At 42.6% G+C, this 17,721-nt stretch overlaps 1 protein-coding gene across 4 annotated transcripts in view; it reads right to left on the reverse strand.

Moving 5' to 3' along the window:
- mettl14 (methyltransferase 14, N6-adenosine-methyltransferase non-catalytic subunit) overlaps nucleotides 1-5,763 on the reverse strand; it is a 59,482-nt gene extending 53,719 nt beyond the window's left edge. For 2 of the 4 annotated variants that reach the window (XM_072253171.1, XM_072253170.1), the window contains exon 1: nucleotides 5,661-5,763. In XM_072253171.1, coding sequence (XP_072109272.1) covers nucleotides 5,661-5,726 — 66 coding nt within the window. In that variant the 5' untranslated portion in view covers nucleotides 5,727-5,763. The remainder of the gene's footprint in view (nucleotides 1-5,660) is intronic. The other 2 variants (XM_072253174.1, XM_072253172.1) reach the window with 2 other exon arrangements.
- Nucleotides 5,764-17,721: the final 11,958 nt, after the last annotated feature.

The following is a 17,721-nucleotide window of genomic DNA, read 5'->3' on the forward strand; positions in this document are numbered from 1 at the left end:
ACTGGCAACTCCGGTGATGCTGCTGGTACCAAAATGGATCGGTCTCTGCCCTTCCTCAGATGCGTGGAGATAAGAGCTTGCTACATGGGCAACAGCTTGCTCTCCATATCACATTTATGTATCTAGACAGCTAGGAAGCAACCTGACCGTCAGAGGCTCATTCATTCACTGTGATAGGGTTTCCATTTCAAGTGTGCCTGCCATTTCTAGTATTAACCAAATGGACCAGTGCATGTTCGATTTCAGTATATTGTCAATATAAGTAGGCGTATGCACAAATGCAAATGCAAAAATCTCCTTGCAGCAGTATCGCAGGAGCATAGCATAAGCAGCATTTAGAAGCAAAAAAAAAACAAATTGCACACATTTTGACAAAGAAAAAAAGGAATTTGAACAAAAAAAAAAGTCCATTTCAGTGCAAGTGATCAGAATGGTCAATGTTGAAATAAAGAGCATCCAATATTGCAACAAACAACACTTAGCAGTGGGGACATTCTTCTAACTCTAAAGCATCTTCATCTCTCCAGATACAGCAAACTCACCACCTCTAGAACCATTCTCTCACTGGTATGTGCACGTTTTCTTAAATGAAAGGACTAAAATCATACACAAGACTCTAGTTACTTATTCAAGGACCTGTACAATAGTAATACCTCCATATTCCTGTATGCAAACCTTCTAGTAAAAGCTAACATAACATTTGCTTTCCTGATCATGTTGACTTTCAGTGATTGTTTGGTTAAGTTATTTCTCATTTAATAGTACCCAATCTCTGCATTTTAAAAAAAGTTCAGCTTTCTGTTTTACGCACCTCAAAGGATAATGACATTTGGCAGGTGCTTGACATTCACTTAAGTGTACTCACCCTATTTACATCTTCCTCCAAACCTACCTGGTTTGTCATATACAACATTGGCAAGATGTTATCTGATTACCTCAGCCAAATTGTTGCTATTGGTTGTGAATGGCTCCAGCCCAAGCACTAATTGCTTCAGTAGCCCACTCATCAATTTGCCAGAGAAGATTCTCCTTCCTTCTACTCTTTACTTCCTGTCCAAAAGTCAATTCTCAATCTATACCAGTGTACAACTCCCACTCCATGTGTTCCAACCTTGTAGACAAACTCCTGTGCAAAAATGCTCAATGCCTTGACCGAGAAAGCTATTACCTTATTAACTTATTGAACGTAACTTGATTTGTTGAGTGAAATTAAATAGAATAGCAACAAAATCCAGTGGGATCAAAGTATAGAAAAGAGAACATTTTCCCAATTTTACATATGCATAATTAAAAATATGGCAGATAAACTTATGGTGTAGACAGAAAGAAATGGGCATGCTCCAACTCAATCTATCATGTGGTATCATTCCTGTCACATTGAAGTTGAGAGGGGGCAAGCTCAAAGGAAATGTAAGGAGCAAGTTTTCTTACTCAGGCTGCCTGGTATGGTGGTAGAGAAAAACACGTTAGGAATGAAAGGGTTACCATATGAGGCCATGTTCCCTGGAGTTCAGGAGAATGAGGTGGAAGAACTCATAGAAACATTCTGAACATTAAAAGGCCTGGACAGATTAAATATGACAAAGTTATTTCCCATGGTAGGGGAATCTCGGACAAGAGGGCATGACTTTAGGATTGAAAGACGTCCATTTAAAAGAGATGCTGAGACATTACTTTAGTCAGAGGGTGGTAAATCTGTGGAATTTGTTGCCACGAGTGGCTGTGGAGGCCAAGTCATCAGGTGCATTTACAGCAGAGATAGATAGGTTCCTGATTAGCTAGGGCATCAAAGGTATGGGGAGAAGGCAGGGGAGTTGAGATGACTGGAAGAATTGGATCAGCCATGATTGAATGGCAGACCAGACTCGATGGACCTAATGGCCTACTTCTGCTCCTATATCCTCCGGTCTTATTACAGCTACCATTTGGAAGGCTGCAAATAAGCCCTATTCAATTTGTTCTGTCCTTTGCTAATTCTTGGCACCCCAATTGATTCAAATTTTATATCATAGTCTGCTGAACCAAGTCAATTTGATACCAGTAATCTGATCTCTTCTCTAATCAATACCACACCATCTCTTTTTTCCATTTTAAGTGTTCTTTCTAGATATCAATTGCCCTCATCGCTTTTTTTAACTTCCACTTCCTGCCTGTTTCTCACATTCCTGAATCCCCCTGAAGGTTTCCATCCTCCAGCGAAGCTAGTTTTAACATTACCCAATGAAGCTTTAACGATCATCATACTGAGGAACATATTCCCTACATTTTTCGGGATATTAAGATTAAATGTGCAAGTTACATGACCGGTATTAAGTGAAAAACCAGGTCGTTCTCTTGATTTGTAAAACTGCCTAACAAGACTATTTTTGAATTAGATCAGGAATCATATCTACATCTCAAGTACAAAATAAGTACAACCCTTTTTGTTCATTCATTATGTGCCCGGCCATATGACATGGACAATCAAAGTCTTTCCATGAGCATGATTGTCCCTGTCAAATTTTTCTTTAGAAGTAATTTGTCATTACTTTCTTCTGGGCAGTACCTTAACAACCCAATAACAATATATTAAAAACAGCACTTGCCCTATATCCTTTGTAAAGAATATCACTAGTGTGAATTGACAACTTCCAGTCCACCATTAGTTAAGCATTCCCAAAACAAAACTTCACATAATGTAAATCTGAAAAAATGTAAATGTTGCATTTACTGATATCATACTGCATCTCGAGATAGAGGAAAAGAATTAACATTTCACTCTCATGATCTTTCATCACAACACTCTGTATAATTTCACCGACTTGCTAAGTATTTTCAACATTTTCTATCTTCACACCAAGTGAAACAGTGTTCTGATTGATCTGTAATGTTGTCATCTGTCTGTCTATTGCTTTCCCATATATTTTTTAAAGTGTTATTTTCATTTTTGAACACCTGCAACATTGTGCCTGATTAAATCACATAAATTTGTGTTTCTCCTCTTCCACCGTCAACAGAACTAGATGAGAAACTGGGATGGGGTCCCCTGCCGATTGTACAGACAAGGCAGGGAAAATTAACAAAGTTGAATTACAACTGAGTCCTACTTCTAAAGTGTCCCTAAGCCCAGATCCCACGATGCTTCAACTACAGCTATAATTAGGAGCCCCCTGGATCTGCGGGATCATCTCTCAGGGTGCCCAAGCCATAAGACACAAGGAAAGAATTAAGCCATTTGGCCTAATGAGTCTGCTCTGCCATTCCATCATGGCTGATTTGTCCTTTCACCCCATTCCTCAGCCTTCTCCCCATAACTTTCGAAGCCCTGATTAATCAAGAACCCATCAACCTTCATTTTAAATATACCCATTGACTGGGCCTTCACAGCCACCTGTGACAATGAATTCCACAGATTCACACCCTCTGGCTAAAGAAATTTCTCCTCATCTGTTCTAAAATGACACCCTATTCTGAGGTCGTGCCCTCTAGTTCTAAGCTCTCCCACTATTGGAAGTATCCTCTTCCCATCCACTTTATCGAGGCCTTTCAATATTCAGTAGGTTTCAATGAGATCCCACCTCATCCTTCTGAACGCCATCAGGTACAGGCACAGAGCCATCACTCCTCTTTCCAGGGATCATGCTCATGAACTTCCTTTGGGCCCTCTCCAATGCCAGCACATCCTTTCTTAGATATGGAGTCTAAAACTGCTGACTATACCAGACATCCCTCCCTGCAAAAACTCATTTCAGGGAGGTAGTAGCACCACCACCTCCACCCTCCGCAATCCCATACAAGTTTGTGGTGGCCAGTGCGATCATGTTTGCTGTTGTGTGCTGGGGCAGCAGGCTGAGGGTAGCAGACACCAACAGAGTCAACAAACTCATTCATAAGGCCAGTGATGTTGTGGGGATGGAACTGGACTCTCTCACTGTGGCAACTGAAAAGAGGATGCTGTCCAAGTTGCATGCCATCTTGGACAATGTCTCCCATCCACTACATAATGTACTGGTTGGGCACAGGAGTACATTCAGCCCGAGACTCATTCCACCGAGATGCAACACAGAGTGTCATAGGAGGTCATTCTTGACTGTGGCCATCAAATTTTACAACTCCTCCCTTGGAGGGTTAGACACCCTGAGCCAATAGGCTGGTCCTGGACTTATTTCCTGGCATAATTTACATTTTACTTAACAATTTATGGTTTTATTACTATTTAATTATTTATGGTGCAACTGTAGCGAAAACCAATTTCCCCCCGGGATCAATAAAGTATGACTATGACTATATCCCCCCTCCCTGGTCAACCTCCAAGGACACTTAATTATGAAAGAACACAACAATTTATTTGATCACATATTGAAACTATTTACACACATTTATATAAGTCTCAACCTCATAACAGTCTGTGTCAATGAATTTGTTAATTTTGCAAAGCATTAGACTCACAAGTGTTTTGTGAGACAGTTGACTTCTGAATTCAGTCTTAATGTGACGCACCATGCTGAATGCCCTTTCTATATCACAATTTGACAGCACCAAATTCTAATTGTGGTGTAGGACATCAACAGAGTAGCTCCTTAGCAGCTAACCAACTAGTTTAAATAATGTTAGCTATGCTAATGAACGAATGACACCTGTTAAACTCACCTCAACATGTCTTTTACAGTCATATAACGCACCATGGGCAATAGAAAAGTCACTGTTTCAAACAGTGCAGCGAGCAACACTCTCATTATTTTTGGCCCCTATTCGGCAGGGGTTCACTTTAGTGCAGACTGGGGAGAAGTACTTTTTATATTTTCTTTTTTGGAACACTCTGCCATGGTGCAGCAGGACACTAAACTGAACTGATGGACAATGAAAGAGAGAGAGAGAGGTCGACTGTAAAGCCTGCCCACAGAGAAAACAGAAAGGTCTACTTAGCACAAAGAGAGACTAATCAGGATTCATTCATTCTCTCTCTCCCCCTCTCCAAAAATCGATTTCTGGGATATTGTATATAATTTGCCGGAGTCAGTGAGCCGCTATCAATATGCGGGAGACTCCCCGAACTTCCAGGAGAGGTGGGATGTCTGCTATACTCCAAGTGCTGTCTGACCAATGCCTTACAAAGTCTCAACATTACATTCTTGCTTTTACATTCTAGTCCATTCAACTTGAATGCTAACATTGCATTTGCCTTCATCACCTTTTATTCAACCTACAATTTAATATTTAGTAATCTCAAGGCCCTTTGCACCTCGATTTCTGAAGGAAAGAGGCTTGCTGTGTTGTTATATTGTTTTGTCGTTGCTGCTGCTTGTTGTTGTTATATTGTTTTGTCGTTGTTGCTGCTTGTCCTGTGTTATATTGTGTTGAATCCTGTGGGCATGTTATGTTGGTGTCGAAATGTGTAGCGACATGTACATGTGATAGATAAAACTCAATGGGAAACAAATCTGAATTTGATCCTACTTCATGTCTCGGAAGTTACCGGTACATCAGGTTTTAGCTTCTCCCTCTTAGGAACCGGAGTTCTGGAGGGAGTACGGCAACATCCCTCTGACGGACTATGCCCATGCCGGATCTGGCGAGGGAGCGCAGGCCCGAGTGGTGGGACCCATCCTCCGGGCGTGGGGCGAGGGACAAGCGGGATAGCAAGTACCTCCGTGACACGAGGAGCCTTCTCTCACTCTCACCTGCTGAGCCAAGAGCTGCCGGCGCAGCTTCTGCCGCTCCCGTATCTCCTGCAGCCGGCTGTTCATGTTCGCCGTGCCCTTATCACCGCCGGATGTTCCCGCCAGCTCGCGCACCAATTGCAACCTCACTTCCGCGTAAGGGGCCAGCTGCTCATGTGCGCGCGCTCTTCCAATGGGCGTGGCCTTGGCGGAGACGGGGAGGGGGTTCGTTGAGAGGGGCTTTAGGTGTGGCTGCATCAAGTAATTATCACCACATGCTGAAGCTTCACCAGTCTGTGGTGGTGTGAAGGACGAGCCTGGCCCTGACACTACCTATTCTTTGTGGAAAAGTTCTTTCAGCAAACTACCTTTGGCCGCAAGTCCTGCAGGCAGTGTGGGACAAAGACACATTGGATTCTGTGGCAACACACATCAAAATTGCTGGTGAACGCAGCAGGCCAGGCAGCATCTCTAGGAAGAGGTGCAGTCGACGTTTCGGGCCGAGACCCTTCGTCAGGACTAACTGAAGGAGTCTGACTGAACTTTCATGTGTGTTGCTTGAATTTCCAGCATCTGTAGAATTCCTCGTGTTTGGATTCTGTGGGGCGGTTCCCTGAGCACACAGTCTGAATCATCAGCAGAATTCACTAACAAGTACTTGATCTTGCTCAACTGGTATGGGAGAGGCTTTCCCCGTCAGATTCTTCCTGCATGGTCACAATCTCATACTCAGTATGCACTGTATTTTAGATGATTGCAATGAGAATAAGCTGGTCAGCTATTTCCCTGCGGACTGTGCCTTTGCTACGAAGGTCTGGAGGAGGATATTTCATTGTCCATTCCAAGTGGTGTGTAGCAGAGAACACTGATCCCAGGGACATATGCCATGACAAATATTAAGTGCTGTTGGAAGATCATCTACATGATGAAAGATACTCTTTTGTCTGCCTGAATCTTGTTGGTCTTTCAGTACAACAAAATGCCTGTAAGAGAATGCTGCCAATGTACACATTCCATACTGCAGGCTAAGGGATATACTGGAGGTCAGTTCAGACAATGCTGAGGCTTTGTGGTAAAGGACTGCAGTCCAATGTGCTTTTGCTCTGAAACATTGAGGGACTAAGGCCTGTGTAGAAGCTTCTCAAACATTCGAAGGTTGTGTTATCCTAGAAGGGCAATGGTGCTCTGTGCACAAAATGTGTTAACAGTGCCAGTATATATACAGTAACTGATAAAATTGTGAATGTATGGACTGCACAGCACTAAAAAGTTCAAAATAAATTTATTATCAAAGTACGGTACGTGTATGTCTCCACATAATTTTACCTTGAGATTTATTTTCTTGCAGTTATTCATAGTAAAAATACCATTCAAAGACTTACAACAGAGTCAATGTAAAACTGCACATAAAGATGATAAACCAATCTGAAAAATAATTCAAATCATGCAAATAAAAATAAATAAATAATACTGGTTGGAATATGAGTTGTAGAGCCCTTGAAAGTGAGTCCATCGGTTGCGGAATCACTTCAGTGTTGGGATGAGTGAGGTCATTCTCGGTGGTTCAGAAGCCTGATTGCTGAAGAGGAATAACTGTTCCTGAACATGGTGCTGTGAGACCTAAGGCTTGTGTACCTCCTTCTGGACAGCAGCAGCAAGAAGAGAGCATGACCTGGATGGTGGGGGTCCTTGATGATGGATGTTGCATTCTAGTGGCAACATTCTTGTAGAGGTGCTCAATGGTGGGGAGGGCTTTCTTGTGATGGATTGGGCTGTATATGTTATCTTTGTTCTTAATAAAGACAAATCTAGTGTGGGTAAATGCTAGAACAATTTTATTACTCCAGTCTGTTCAACACCGAGCGCGTGTGACCAGCTCGTCATCATCACTTCCAGTTCTGGGATGAACTGCCTTCATTGCCCACTGGGAACTGAATTTCTTTATTATGTACACACATAATAACACATCTTCCCCTTTAAAGAAAAACAAATGCAATAGTATGCCCTCAAACCTGGAAGGAACAATAATCCTTTCAAATAAAGATATCTACATTAACTTCAATTATAATGAGCAAATACAGGGTCTTATTCACTCATCACCCTTCAATAAGTCTATGAGGTAGTTTGATGATAGTTTTTGGTCTGCTATTTGTTTCCATGGATGTAATGCTTTCATTTGCTGCATTAATATGAAGACACACAGTCCTCTTTTATTGTCATTTAATAATGCATGCATTAAGAAATGATACAATATTTCCTCCAGTGTGATATCACAAAACACAGTACAGACCAAGACTGAAAAAACTGACAAAACCACATAATTATAGCATATAGTTACAACAGTGCAACAATGCCATATCTTGATGAAGAAGTCCATGAGCACAGTAAAAAGTTCAAAGTCTCTCAAATGTCCCACATCTCACGCAGACGGGAGAAGGAAGAAAAACTCTCCCTGCCATGCCCGACCACGATCAGTCTCTGAGTCATCTGAAAACTTCGAGCCTCCGAATCAGCTCTCCGACACCGAGTACTGAGCGCCATCTCTGTCTGAACGATTCGACCTCAACCTCAGTCGCCAACAGCAGGCAAAGCCGGGGATTTTGAGGCCTTCCCTCCAGAAGATTCCCGACTGCGCAGTAACGACAGCAGCAAATGAGTGTTTCAGAAATTTCTCCAGATGTTCCTCTGTGCTTTCACGTCTGTCTCCATCAAATTGTCCACAGCCCCTATTTAACGGATATGATATCATTTTTCACTGGAGGCCTGCGCATGCGCGGCGCTGCTCTCTCTCTCTTCCTGCCTTTTTGAGAACTCTGATCAATGTGTTCATTTTTCACATCTGTTGTCCCCTTTGCTGTACTGACAGTTGACGTGTCACAGCTATTGGTTGGAACTTGTGGTCATAGATCCACACGATTCCTTCTCAGAGGTGCCCCGCGCTTTGTCTGGATCTGGTAAGAATGCAGAGCTACTTCTGGCAGTGAAGGAGAGTTTTGACCAGCAGCCAATTGGCATTTGTTATTGACTCGTAAGAGCAAATTAAAGGAAGGCAGGGCAAGTACAGCAGCTGGTATCCAAGTGGACAGAGTCAGAGTGGTGATCTTGAGGCTTTAGCTCGCAAAGAGAGGCTTCAGTCAGAGAAAGCAAAGGAAAGAAAAGCTCACGCTTTTTCTCCCTTCTTCATATCTGCTCAGCTAGAACAGTAGAGATGGCAGGCAGGATAGTGAAATGCTCCTCTTGCAGGATGAGGGAAGAAAGGGAGATCAGTATTCCAGGTGACTGCATCCAGCTGCAGCATCTAACAAACTGAGTTAAGGAGTTGTAGTTGGATCTGGATGAACTCTGGATCATTAGGCAGGCTGAAGGGGTAGGATAGGACATCTGATAGGACAGATGGATAGGTAGTTACACCCAAGGTGCAGGACACAGGAGACTGGCTGACAAGAAGGGGAAAGGGGTTGAGGACCAAGTGTAGAGTACCACTGTGGTCATCCCCTCAAAAACAGGTATATCACTTTGGATACTGTCCAGGATGATGACCTAACAGTAAAATCACAGTCTCTGGAAATAAGTTTGCCTGAGAGAAGAGGCATGCTGTGGTGATAGGGGATTTGTTCGGGGAACAGACAGGAGGTTCTGTGGGTGAGAACAAGATTCCTGAATAGTATGCTCCCTCCTGGGTACCAGGGTGTAGGACGTCTTGGATCGAGTCCTCAGCTTTTTTAAGACAGAGGGTGAACAGCCAGATGTTATGGTCCATGTAGGTACCAATGACATGGGTATGATGAGTGACGAGGTTCTGCAAAGGAAGTTCAGGGAGTTATGTGCTAAGTTAAAAGGGCAGGACCTTCAGGCTTGTGATCTCAGGATTGCTATACGTGCTAGTGAGGTCAGAACTAGGAAGTTTAAACAGATTAACACCTGGCTAAGGAGTTCTGTGGGAGGGAAGGCATAAGATTTTTGGATCATTGGCTGTCTTCCAAGGAAGGTGGGACCTGTACAGAAAGGAGGGTTGGCACCTGAACTAGAGGGGGACTGATATCATAGTGGGAAGGTTTGTTAATGCTGCATGATGGGCTTTAAACTAGACTTGCAGGGGGGTGGGAGCCAGATGTTGGTAAGACCTCAGTCAAAGTTAGGATGCAAAATGTTAAGCATGGTGCGACTAGTGTCCTGAGCTGCGTATATTTCAATGCAGAAGTATTGTGGGAAAGACAGATAGTGGTGCTGAAGATGAGGAAGCTGGTTTACAAACAGAGGCAATGTGTAGTGAGGAGAGACTGTTGATGTGAAAAATTGCATTCAACAGGATGAGTTGCAAAGTAAAAGGTGGACAAAACCAAAAAGGGTAAATACATAAGAACATAAGAAATAGGAGCAGGAGTAGGCCATCTGGCCCATTCAATAAGATCATGGCTGATCTGTCTGTAAACTCAGCTCCATCTACCTGCTTTTTCCCATAACCCTTAATTCCCTTACTATGTAAAAACCTATCTAACTGTTTCTTAAATATATTTAGTGAGGAAGCCTCAACTGCTTCCCTGGGCACAGAATTCCACAGATTCATTACTCTCTGGGAAAAACAGTTTCTCCTCATTTCCGTCCTAAATCTTCTCCCCTGAACCTTGAGGCAATGTCAATTACAGGACTGCAGGTGTTATATTTGAATGCAAGCAGTATGCAGAATAAGGTAGATGAACTTGCAACACATTTGCAGATTGGCAGGTATGTTGTAGACATTACTGAATCACAGCTGAAAGATTATAGCTGGGAGCTTAATGTAAAAGGATTCACATTGTAGCGAAAGGATAGGCTGGAAAGCAATGGGGGCGGTGTTGCTCTGTTGGTAAAAGGTGAAATCAAATCATTAGAAAGAGGTGACATAGGGTCAGAAGGTGTTGAATCATTGTAGGAACTGTAAGGGTATACAGACCCTGTTCAGATGTGTATACAGACCCCCAAACATTAGTAAGATTGTGGTCAACATATTACAACAGGAGATAGAAAATGCATGCCAAAACAGCTGTGTTAAAATAGTCATGGGGGATTTCAATATGCAGGTAGATTGGGAAAATCAACTTGGTGCTGGGTTACAGGAGGGGAATTTCTAGAGTGTCTACAAAATGGGTTTGTAGCGCAGCTTGTGGTTGAGCACACTAGAAGATCAGCTATTCTGGATTAGGTGCTGTGCAATGAACCAGAATTGATTGGAGAGCTTAAGGTAAAAGAACCCTTTGCGGCAAATGATCATAATGTGATCAAATTCACCATGAAATTTGGGAAGGAGAAGCTAAAATCAGATATATCAGTATTACAGTGGAGTAAAGAAAGAGGCATGAGAGAGGAGTTGGCCAAAACTGATTGGAAAAGAACACTACAGGGATGATGGCAGAGCAGCAATAGCCGGAATTTCTGGAAGCAATTTGGAAGGCATGGGATATATACATCCCAAAGAGGAAGAAGTATTATAAAGGAAAGATGACACAACCGTGGCTGCTAAGAGAAGTCAAGAACTACCATAAAAGCCAAAGGGAGGGCATATAACAGAGCAAAAATTATTAGGAAGTTAGAGGATTGGGAAGCTTTATAAACCAACACAAGGCAAATAAAAATGTCATTAAGAAGGTAAAGATGTATTGTGAAAGTAGCTAGCCAATAATATTTAAGAGGATACCAATAATTTCTACAGATACATAAAGTGTAAAAGAGAGATGAGAGTGGATATCAGACCGCTGGAAAATGATGCTGGAGAGGTAGTAATGGGGGACAAGGAAATGGTGGATGAACTGAATAAGTATTTTGCATCAGCCTTCACTGTGGAAGACAGTAGCAGTATGGTGGAAGATCCAGGTGTGAGGGGCATGACTTGTGAGAAGTTACCATAGCTAGAGAGAAGGTTCATGGGAAGCTAAGATGTCTGAAGGTAGAAGAGGCAACTGGACTGATAGAGGTATTTTAAATTATGAGGGGATAGATAGAGTTAACGTGGATAGGCTTTTTCCATTGAGAATGGGGGAAATTCAAACGAGGACATGAGTTGAGAGTTAAAGGGCAAAAGTTTAGGGGTAACATGAGGGGGAACTTCTTTACTCAGAGAGTGGTAGCTGTGTGGAACGAGCTTCCAACAGAAGTAGTTGAGGCAGGTTTGATGTTGTTGTTTAAAGTTAAATTGGACAGCTATATGGACAGGAAAGGAATGGAGGATTATGGGCTAAGTGCAGGTCGGTGGTTCTAAGTGAGGGTAAGAGTTTGGCATGGACTAGAAGGGCCAAGATGGCCTGTTTCCATGCTATAATTTTTATATAGTTATATGTTATATGGACCAGATGGTGTACACCCCAGAGTTCCGAAAGCGGTGGCTGATGAGCTTGTGCGTGTATTAGTAATGATCTTAGAAGTATCACTAGATTCTGGAATGGTTCTGGAAGACTAGAAAATTGCAAATGTTACTTCACTGTTCAAGAAGAGAGAGAAGCAGAAGAAAGGAAACGATGGGCCAGTTAAGGGAAAACCTTGACTGACAAATCTGTTGGTATTCTTTGAAGTCAGATAGTTAAAGGAGAATCAGTTGATGTGTGCTTGGATTTTCAGAAAGCCTTTGACAAGGTGCCACGCATGAGGCTGCTTAACAAACTACAAGCCCATGATACTGCAGGAAAGGTATTACAGGACAGATAAAGCAGTGGCTGATTGGCAGGAAGCAAAGTGTGGGAATAAAGAGAGCCTTTTCTGGCTGGCTGCCAGTAACTAGTGATGTTTCATAGGGTCTGTGTTGGGACCGATTCTTTTTACTCTATATGTCAGTGATTTGGATGATGGAATTGATGGCTTTGTTGCAAAGTTTGCAGATGATGTGAAGGTCGGTGGAGGGACAGCTAGTTCTGAGGCTACAGAAGGATTTAGACAGATTAAGATAATGGGCAAAGAAATGGCAGTGGAATACAGTGTCGGGAAGTGTGTGGTCATGCACTTTGGTAGAAGAAATGAAAGGGTTGACTATTTTCTAAGTGGAGAGAATATACAAAAACTGGGGTGCAAAGGGACTTGGGGGTCCTCTTGCAAGATTCACTGAAGGTTAATTTTCAGATTGAATCAATGGTGATGAAGGCAAATGCAACGTTAGCATTCATTTCAGGAAGATTAGAATATAAAAGCAATAATGTAATGTTGAGACTTAAAGCACTGCTGAGGCTTCACTTCGAATATTGTGAGCAGTTTTGGTCCCCTTTTCTTAGAAAGGATGTGCTGAAACTGGAGGGGTCACGAAGGAGGTTCACAAAAATGTTTCCAAAATTGAATAGCTTGTTATATGAAGACGGTCTGATAGCTCTGGACCAGTATTCACTGGAATTCAGAAGAATGAGGAGTGACTTCATTGAAATCCATTGAATGGTGAAATGCCTTGATAGAGTGGATGTGGAGAGGATGTTGCCTATGGTAGGAGAGTATAAGACCAGAAGACACAGCCTCATAATAGAAGAGCCTCCTTTTAGAATGGAGAAGAGGAGGAATTTCTTCAGCCAGAGAGTGATAAATCTATGGAATTGTTTGCCACAGGCAGCTGTGGATACTAAATCTTTATGTATATTTAAGGCAAAGGTTGACTTATTCTTGATTGGTCAGGGCATGAAGAGATATAGGGAGAAGGCAGGAGATTGGGGCCGAGAGGAAGATTAGATCAGCTATGATAAAATGATGGAGCAGACTCAATGGGCCAAATGGCCTAATTCTACTCCTATATCTTATGGTCTTATAAGATCATAAGACATGGGAGCAGAATTTAAAAACGCAAACAACAGGAATTCTGCAGATGCTGGAAATTCAAGCAACACACATCAAAGTTGCTGGCGAATGCAGCAGGCCAGGCAGCATCTCTAGGAAGAGGTACAGTCGACGTTTCAGGCCGAGACCCTTCGTCAGGACTAACTGAAGGAAGAGTGAGTAAGAGATTTGAAAGTTGGAGGGGGAGGGGGAGATCCAAAATGATAGGAGAAGACAAGAGGGGGAGGGATGGAGCACCGTGTGTCATAATGCTAATGTAGTAGTACTGCTCCAGTGCCTTACCAGGATCCATCACCCAAGATCCTCACTAACCTTTCCTGATCATAAAACTTAAGCGCGGGCACTTCAGTTTGGACTCTTATCAGCTTCTGGAAATCTTCTTGCTTGTGGGACCAAACCCACTCATTTCACTGTTCTGGGAGTAACCTGACACAATAGACAGTTGAGGGATGAATTCAGCCAGGTAAGTCACCATCCCCTGGAAGCGTTTCACCTTCTTGTATCGGGCCCTGTTGATGTTTTCAATGGCTGACCTCTTCTGATATGACGTCTATGAAAATCCATGTCTTAACACCAAACTCATATTTCTCTTTATTTAATTTCTAATTGACATTCTGTGTCACATCATGCACCTGTCTCTGTCGTGCATCATATTCATCCATGGTGGACTCCAAACAACGATGTCATTCATCATGGTCTCAACACCAGGGATCATGTAGATGGTTTTATAGATGACTTGTGTTGTAAACAGAATCCCATGCATTAGCCCGAGAAAGCGATATTTTCCCTGTGATGTGTTAAAAGTATACAGTCTCGAGCTTGCCTTATCAAACTTCATCTGCCAAAACAATGAGTTTGCTAAACTACTTGTCGCCTGCAAACCAGCACATGATTTCCTCCTGTGCTGGCAATTTAAAATATTCTCTCTTGATGGCTTTATTGAGATTTCTTGGGTCTAGTCATATTCACAATGCTCCATTTTTCTTTTGCACAATGACCAGTGAATTTATCCAATCTGTTGGTTCTTCAGTTTTCTGTATGACATTTACCTGTTCCATCCCTGCTAGTTTTTGATTGAGTTTGTCTCTAAGTGCAAACAGAACTTCCCTATATGCATAGACAACAGAAGCCACTGTCTCATCTGTATGAATTTTGTGTACACTGGTGATTTTGTGTACATACAAGCCCCTGAAAAATGTCTGCATACCCTTCCACGAATGATGCGCGGTCCTCTTTGGTCTGTGAAGCCACTACAAAAACTTTTTTTCTCCAGGTTGAGCTTTTCACATGCACTCAGACCGAATATTGGCTGTACTTTCTTTTTTACAATCAGTAGCTGTGTCTTTAGGTGCTGCCCCTTGCTTAGGTTATCCATGACAGGAACTCTCAGCCTCTTACCTGAATTTCTTGGTGAATCTGGTGAACTTCGGACACAGTGTGCTCTCCAGTCAGTAGCTTTTCTCTGTCAGAACTTAACATCTCTCTGTTAAACTTACTCTATATGTTTAGACCTCACACCGATTTCTGACACCATATTATGTTTGTTCTTAATAAAAGCTAGAACATTTTTATTACTCAAGTCCACTCAACGCTGAGCGTATGTGATCAGCTCACCATCATCACTTCTGGTTCCGGGGTGAACCACCCTCATTGCCCACTGGAACTGAATTTCTTTATTATGTATGCACAGAATAACACAGTATCCACCTCCTTTTATAGGCTTTTCCATTCTTGGGCATTGGTATTTCTATACCAGGCCAGGATGCAATAAGTCAGGATACTCTCCACTGTACATCTATAGAGGTTTGTCAAAGTTTTGTGGTAGAGAATTCCACAGGTTTAGCAATTTCTGGGTAAAGAATTGTTTCATAAACTTAATGCCATTACCCTAAAGCTGTGACTCCTGATTCTGGACACTCCAGCTACCGAGAATATCTAGTCTGCCTAATCCTGTTATAATTTTATAGATTTCTATCAGATCTAGAGATCTGCTATCCCAACAATATGTAGACACAAAGCCTTAATGGTGACAATGGAAAGATGATAAGGTGATTAAGAAGACATGAATTATCTAGGCCAGAGGTTACCAACCTTTTTTACGCTATGGACTAACACCATTAAGCAAGGGGGTCTGTGAACCCCTCATCTAGGTTTATGATTCACAAGTTCATACCTTGGGTGGAAGTAGCTTAAATTTCTTTCAAGTACAGACATGTTGCTAACATTGCATAAATCCCCAGGGCCAGATGGTCTGCATCCTAGAGTGCTTAAGGAAGTAGCCCAAGAAATAGTGGATGCATTAGTGATAATTTTTCAAAACTCGTTAGATTCTGGACTAGTTCCTGAGGATTGGAGGGTGGCTAATGTAACCCCACTTTTTAAAAAAGTAGGGAGAGAGAAACCGGGGAATTATAGACCGGTTAGCCTAACGTCGGTGGTGGGCAAACTGCTGGAGTCAGTTATCAAAGATGTGATAACAGCACATTTGGAAAGCGGTGAAATCATCGGACAAAGTCAACATGGATTTGTGAAAGGAAAATCATGTCTGACGAATCTCATTGAATTTTTTGAGGATGTAACTAGTAGAGTGGATAGGGGAGAACCAGTGGATGTGGTATATTTGGATTTTCAAAAGGCTTTTGACAAGGTCCCACACAGGAGATTAGTGTGCAAACTTAAAGCACATGGTATTGGGGGTAAGGTATTGATGTGGATGGAGAATTGGTTAGCAGACAGGAAGCAAAGAGTGGGAATAAACGGGACCTTTTCAGAATGGCAGGCGGTGACTAGTGGGGTACAGCAAGGCTCAGTGCTGGGACCCCAGTTGTTTATAATATATATTGATGACTTAGATGAGGGAATTAAATGCAGCATCTCCAAGTTTGCGGATGACACGAAGCTGGGTGGCAGTGTTAGCTGTGAGGAGGATGCTAAGAGGATGCAGAGTGACTTGGATAGGTTGGGTGAGTGGGCAAATTCATGGCAGATGCAATTTAATGTGGATAAATGTGAAGTTATCCACTTTGGTGGCAAAAATAGGAAAACAGATTATTATCTGAATGGTGGCCGATTAGGAAAAGGGGAGGTGCAATGAGACCTGGGTGTCATTATACACCAGTCATTGAAAGTGGGCATGCAGGTACAGCAGGCGGTGAAAAAGGCGAATGGTATGCTGGCATTTATAGCGAGAGGATTCGAGTACAGGAGCAGGGAGGTACTACTGCAGTTGTACAAGGTCTTGGTGAGACCACACCTGGAGTATTGTGTGCAGTTTTGGTCCCCTAATCTGAGGAAGGACATCCTTGCCATAGAGGGAGTACAAAGAAGGTTCACCAGATTGATTCCTGGGATGGCAGGACTTTCATATGAAGAAAGAATGGATGAACTGGGCTTGTACTCGTTGGAATTTAGAAGATTGAGGGGGGATCTGATTGAAACGTATAAAATCCTAAAGGGATTGGACAGGCTAGATGCAGGAAGATTGTTCTCGATGTTGGGGAAGTCCAGAACAAGGGGTCACAGTTTGAGGATAAAGGGGAAGCCTTTTAGGACCGAGATTAGGAAAAACTTCTTCACTCAGAGAGTGGTGAATCTGTGGAATTCTCTGCCACAGGAAGCAGTTGAGGCCAGTACATTGGCTATATTTAAGAGGGAGTTAGATATGGTCCTTGTGGCTACGGGGATCAGGGGGTATGGAGGGAAGGCTGGGGCGGTGTTCTGAGTTGGATGATCAGCCATGATCATAATAAATGGCGGTGCAGGCTCGAAGGGCCGAATGGCCTACTCCTGCACCTATTTTCTATGTCTCTATTGCTGACTGTACTGATTTCAATTTCACACTCACTTGGTTTCACCTATCTTCTGCCAGCTTGTAATAATTCACCTTCCTCCCACCTACTTATTCAGACTGTTTATTCCCCTCCTTAGATGTTGCCTGACTTCATGTGTGTTACAAACAAGAGAAAATCTGCAGATGCTGGAAATCCAAGCAACATTTCTAACATTGTAGAATCTCTTGTGTTTATGATTTACTGATTTACTTCTGCCTCTGGATCATGCTAGAACCTTACAAATCTCTGGTTAGGACTTAGACACTTATGAATATTTGTAGGCATCACATGTTAAAAAAACATGATGCTATGAAGCATTTGCAGTTCAGCTCATAGCTCTGCTACCTGACAAACTTAGGTAACTGGATTCAATCCGGACGTCTGATGTTGTCTATGTGGTGCTCACGTGCACCTCCCTGTGGTTGCGTGGGCTTTCTTTGGGTGTTCAGTTCCATTCATATCTCAAAGGC

The sequence above is a fragment of the Mobula birostris genome, chromosome 3 (genome assembly GCF_030028105.1).
Source record: "Mobula birostris isolate sMobBir1 chromosome 3, sMobBir1.hap1, whole genome shotgun sequence".
Lineage (NCBI taxonomy): Eukaryota > Metazoa > Chordata > Chondrichthyes > Myliobatiformes > Myliobatidae > Mobula > Mobula birostris.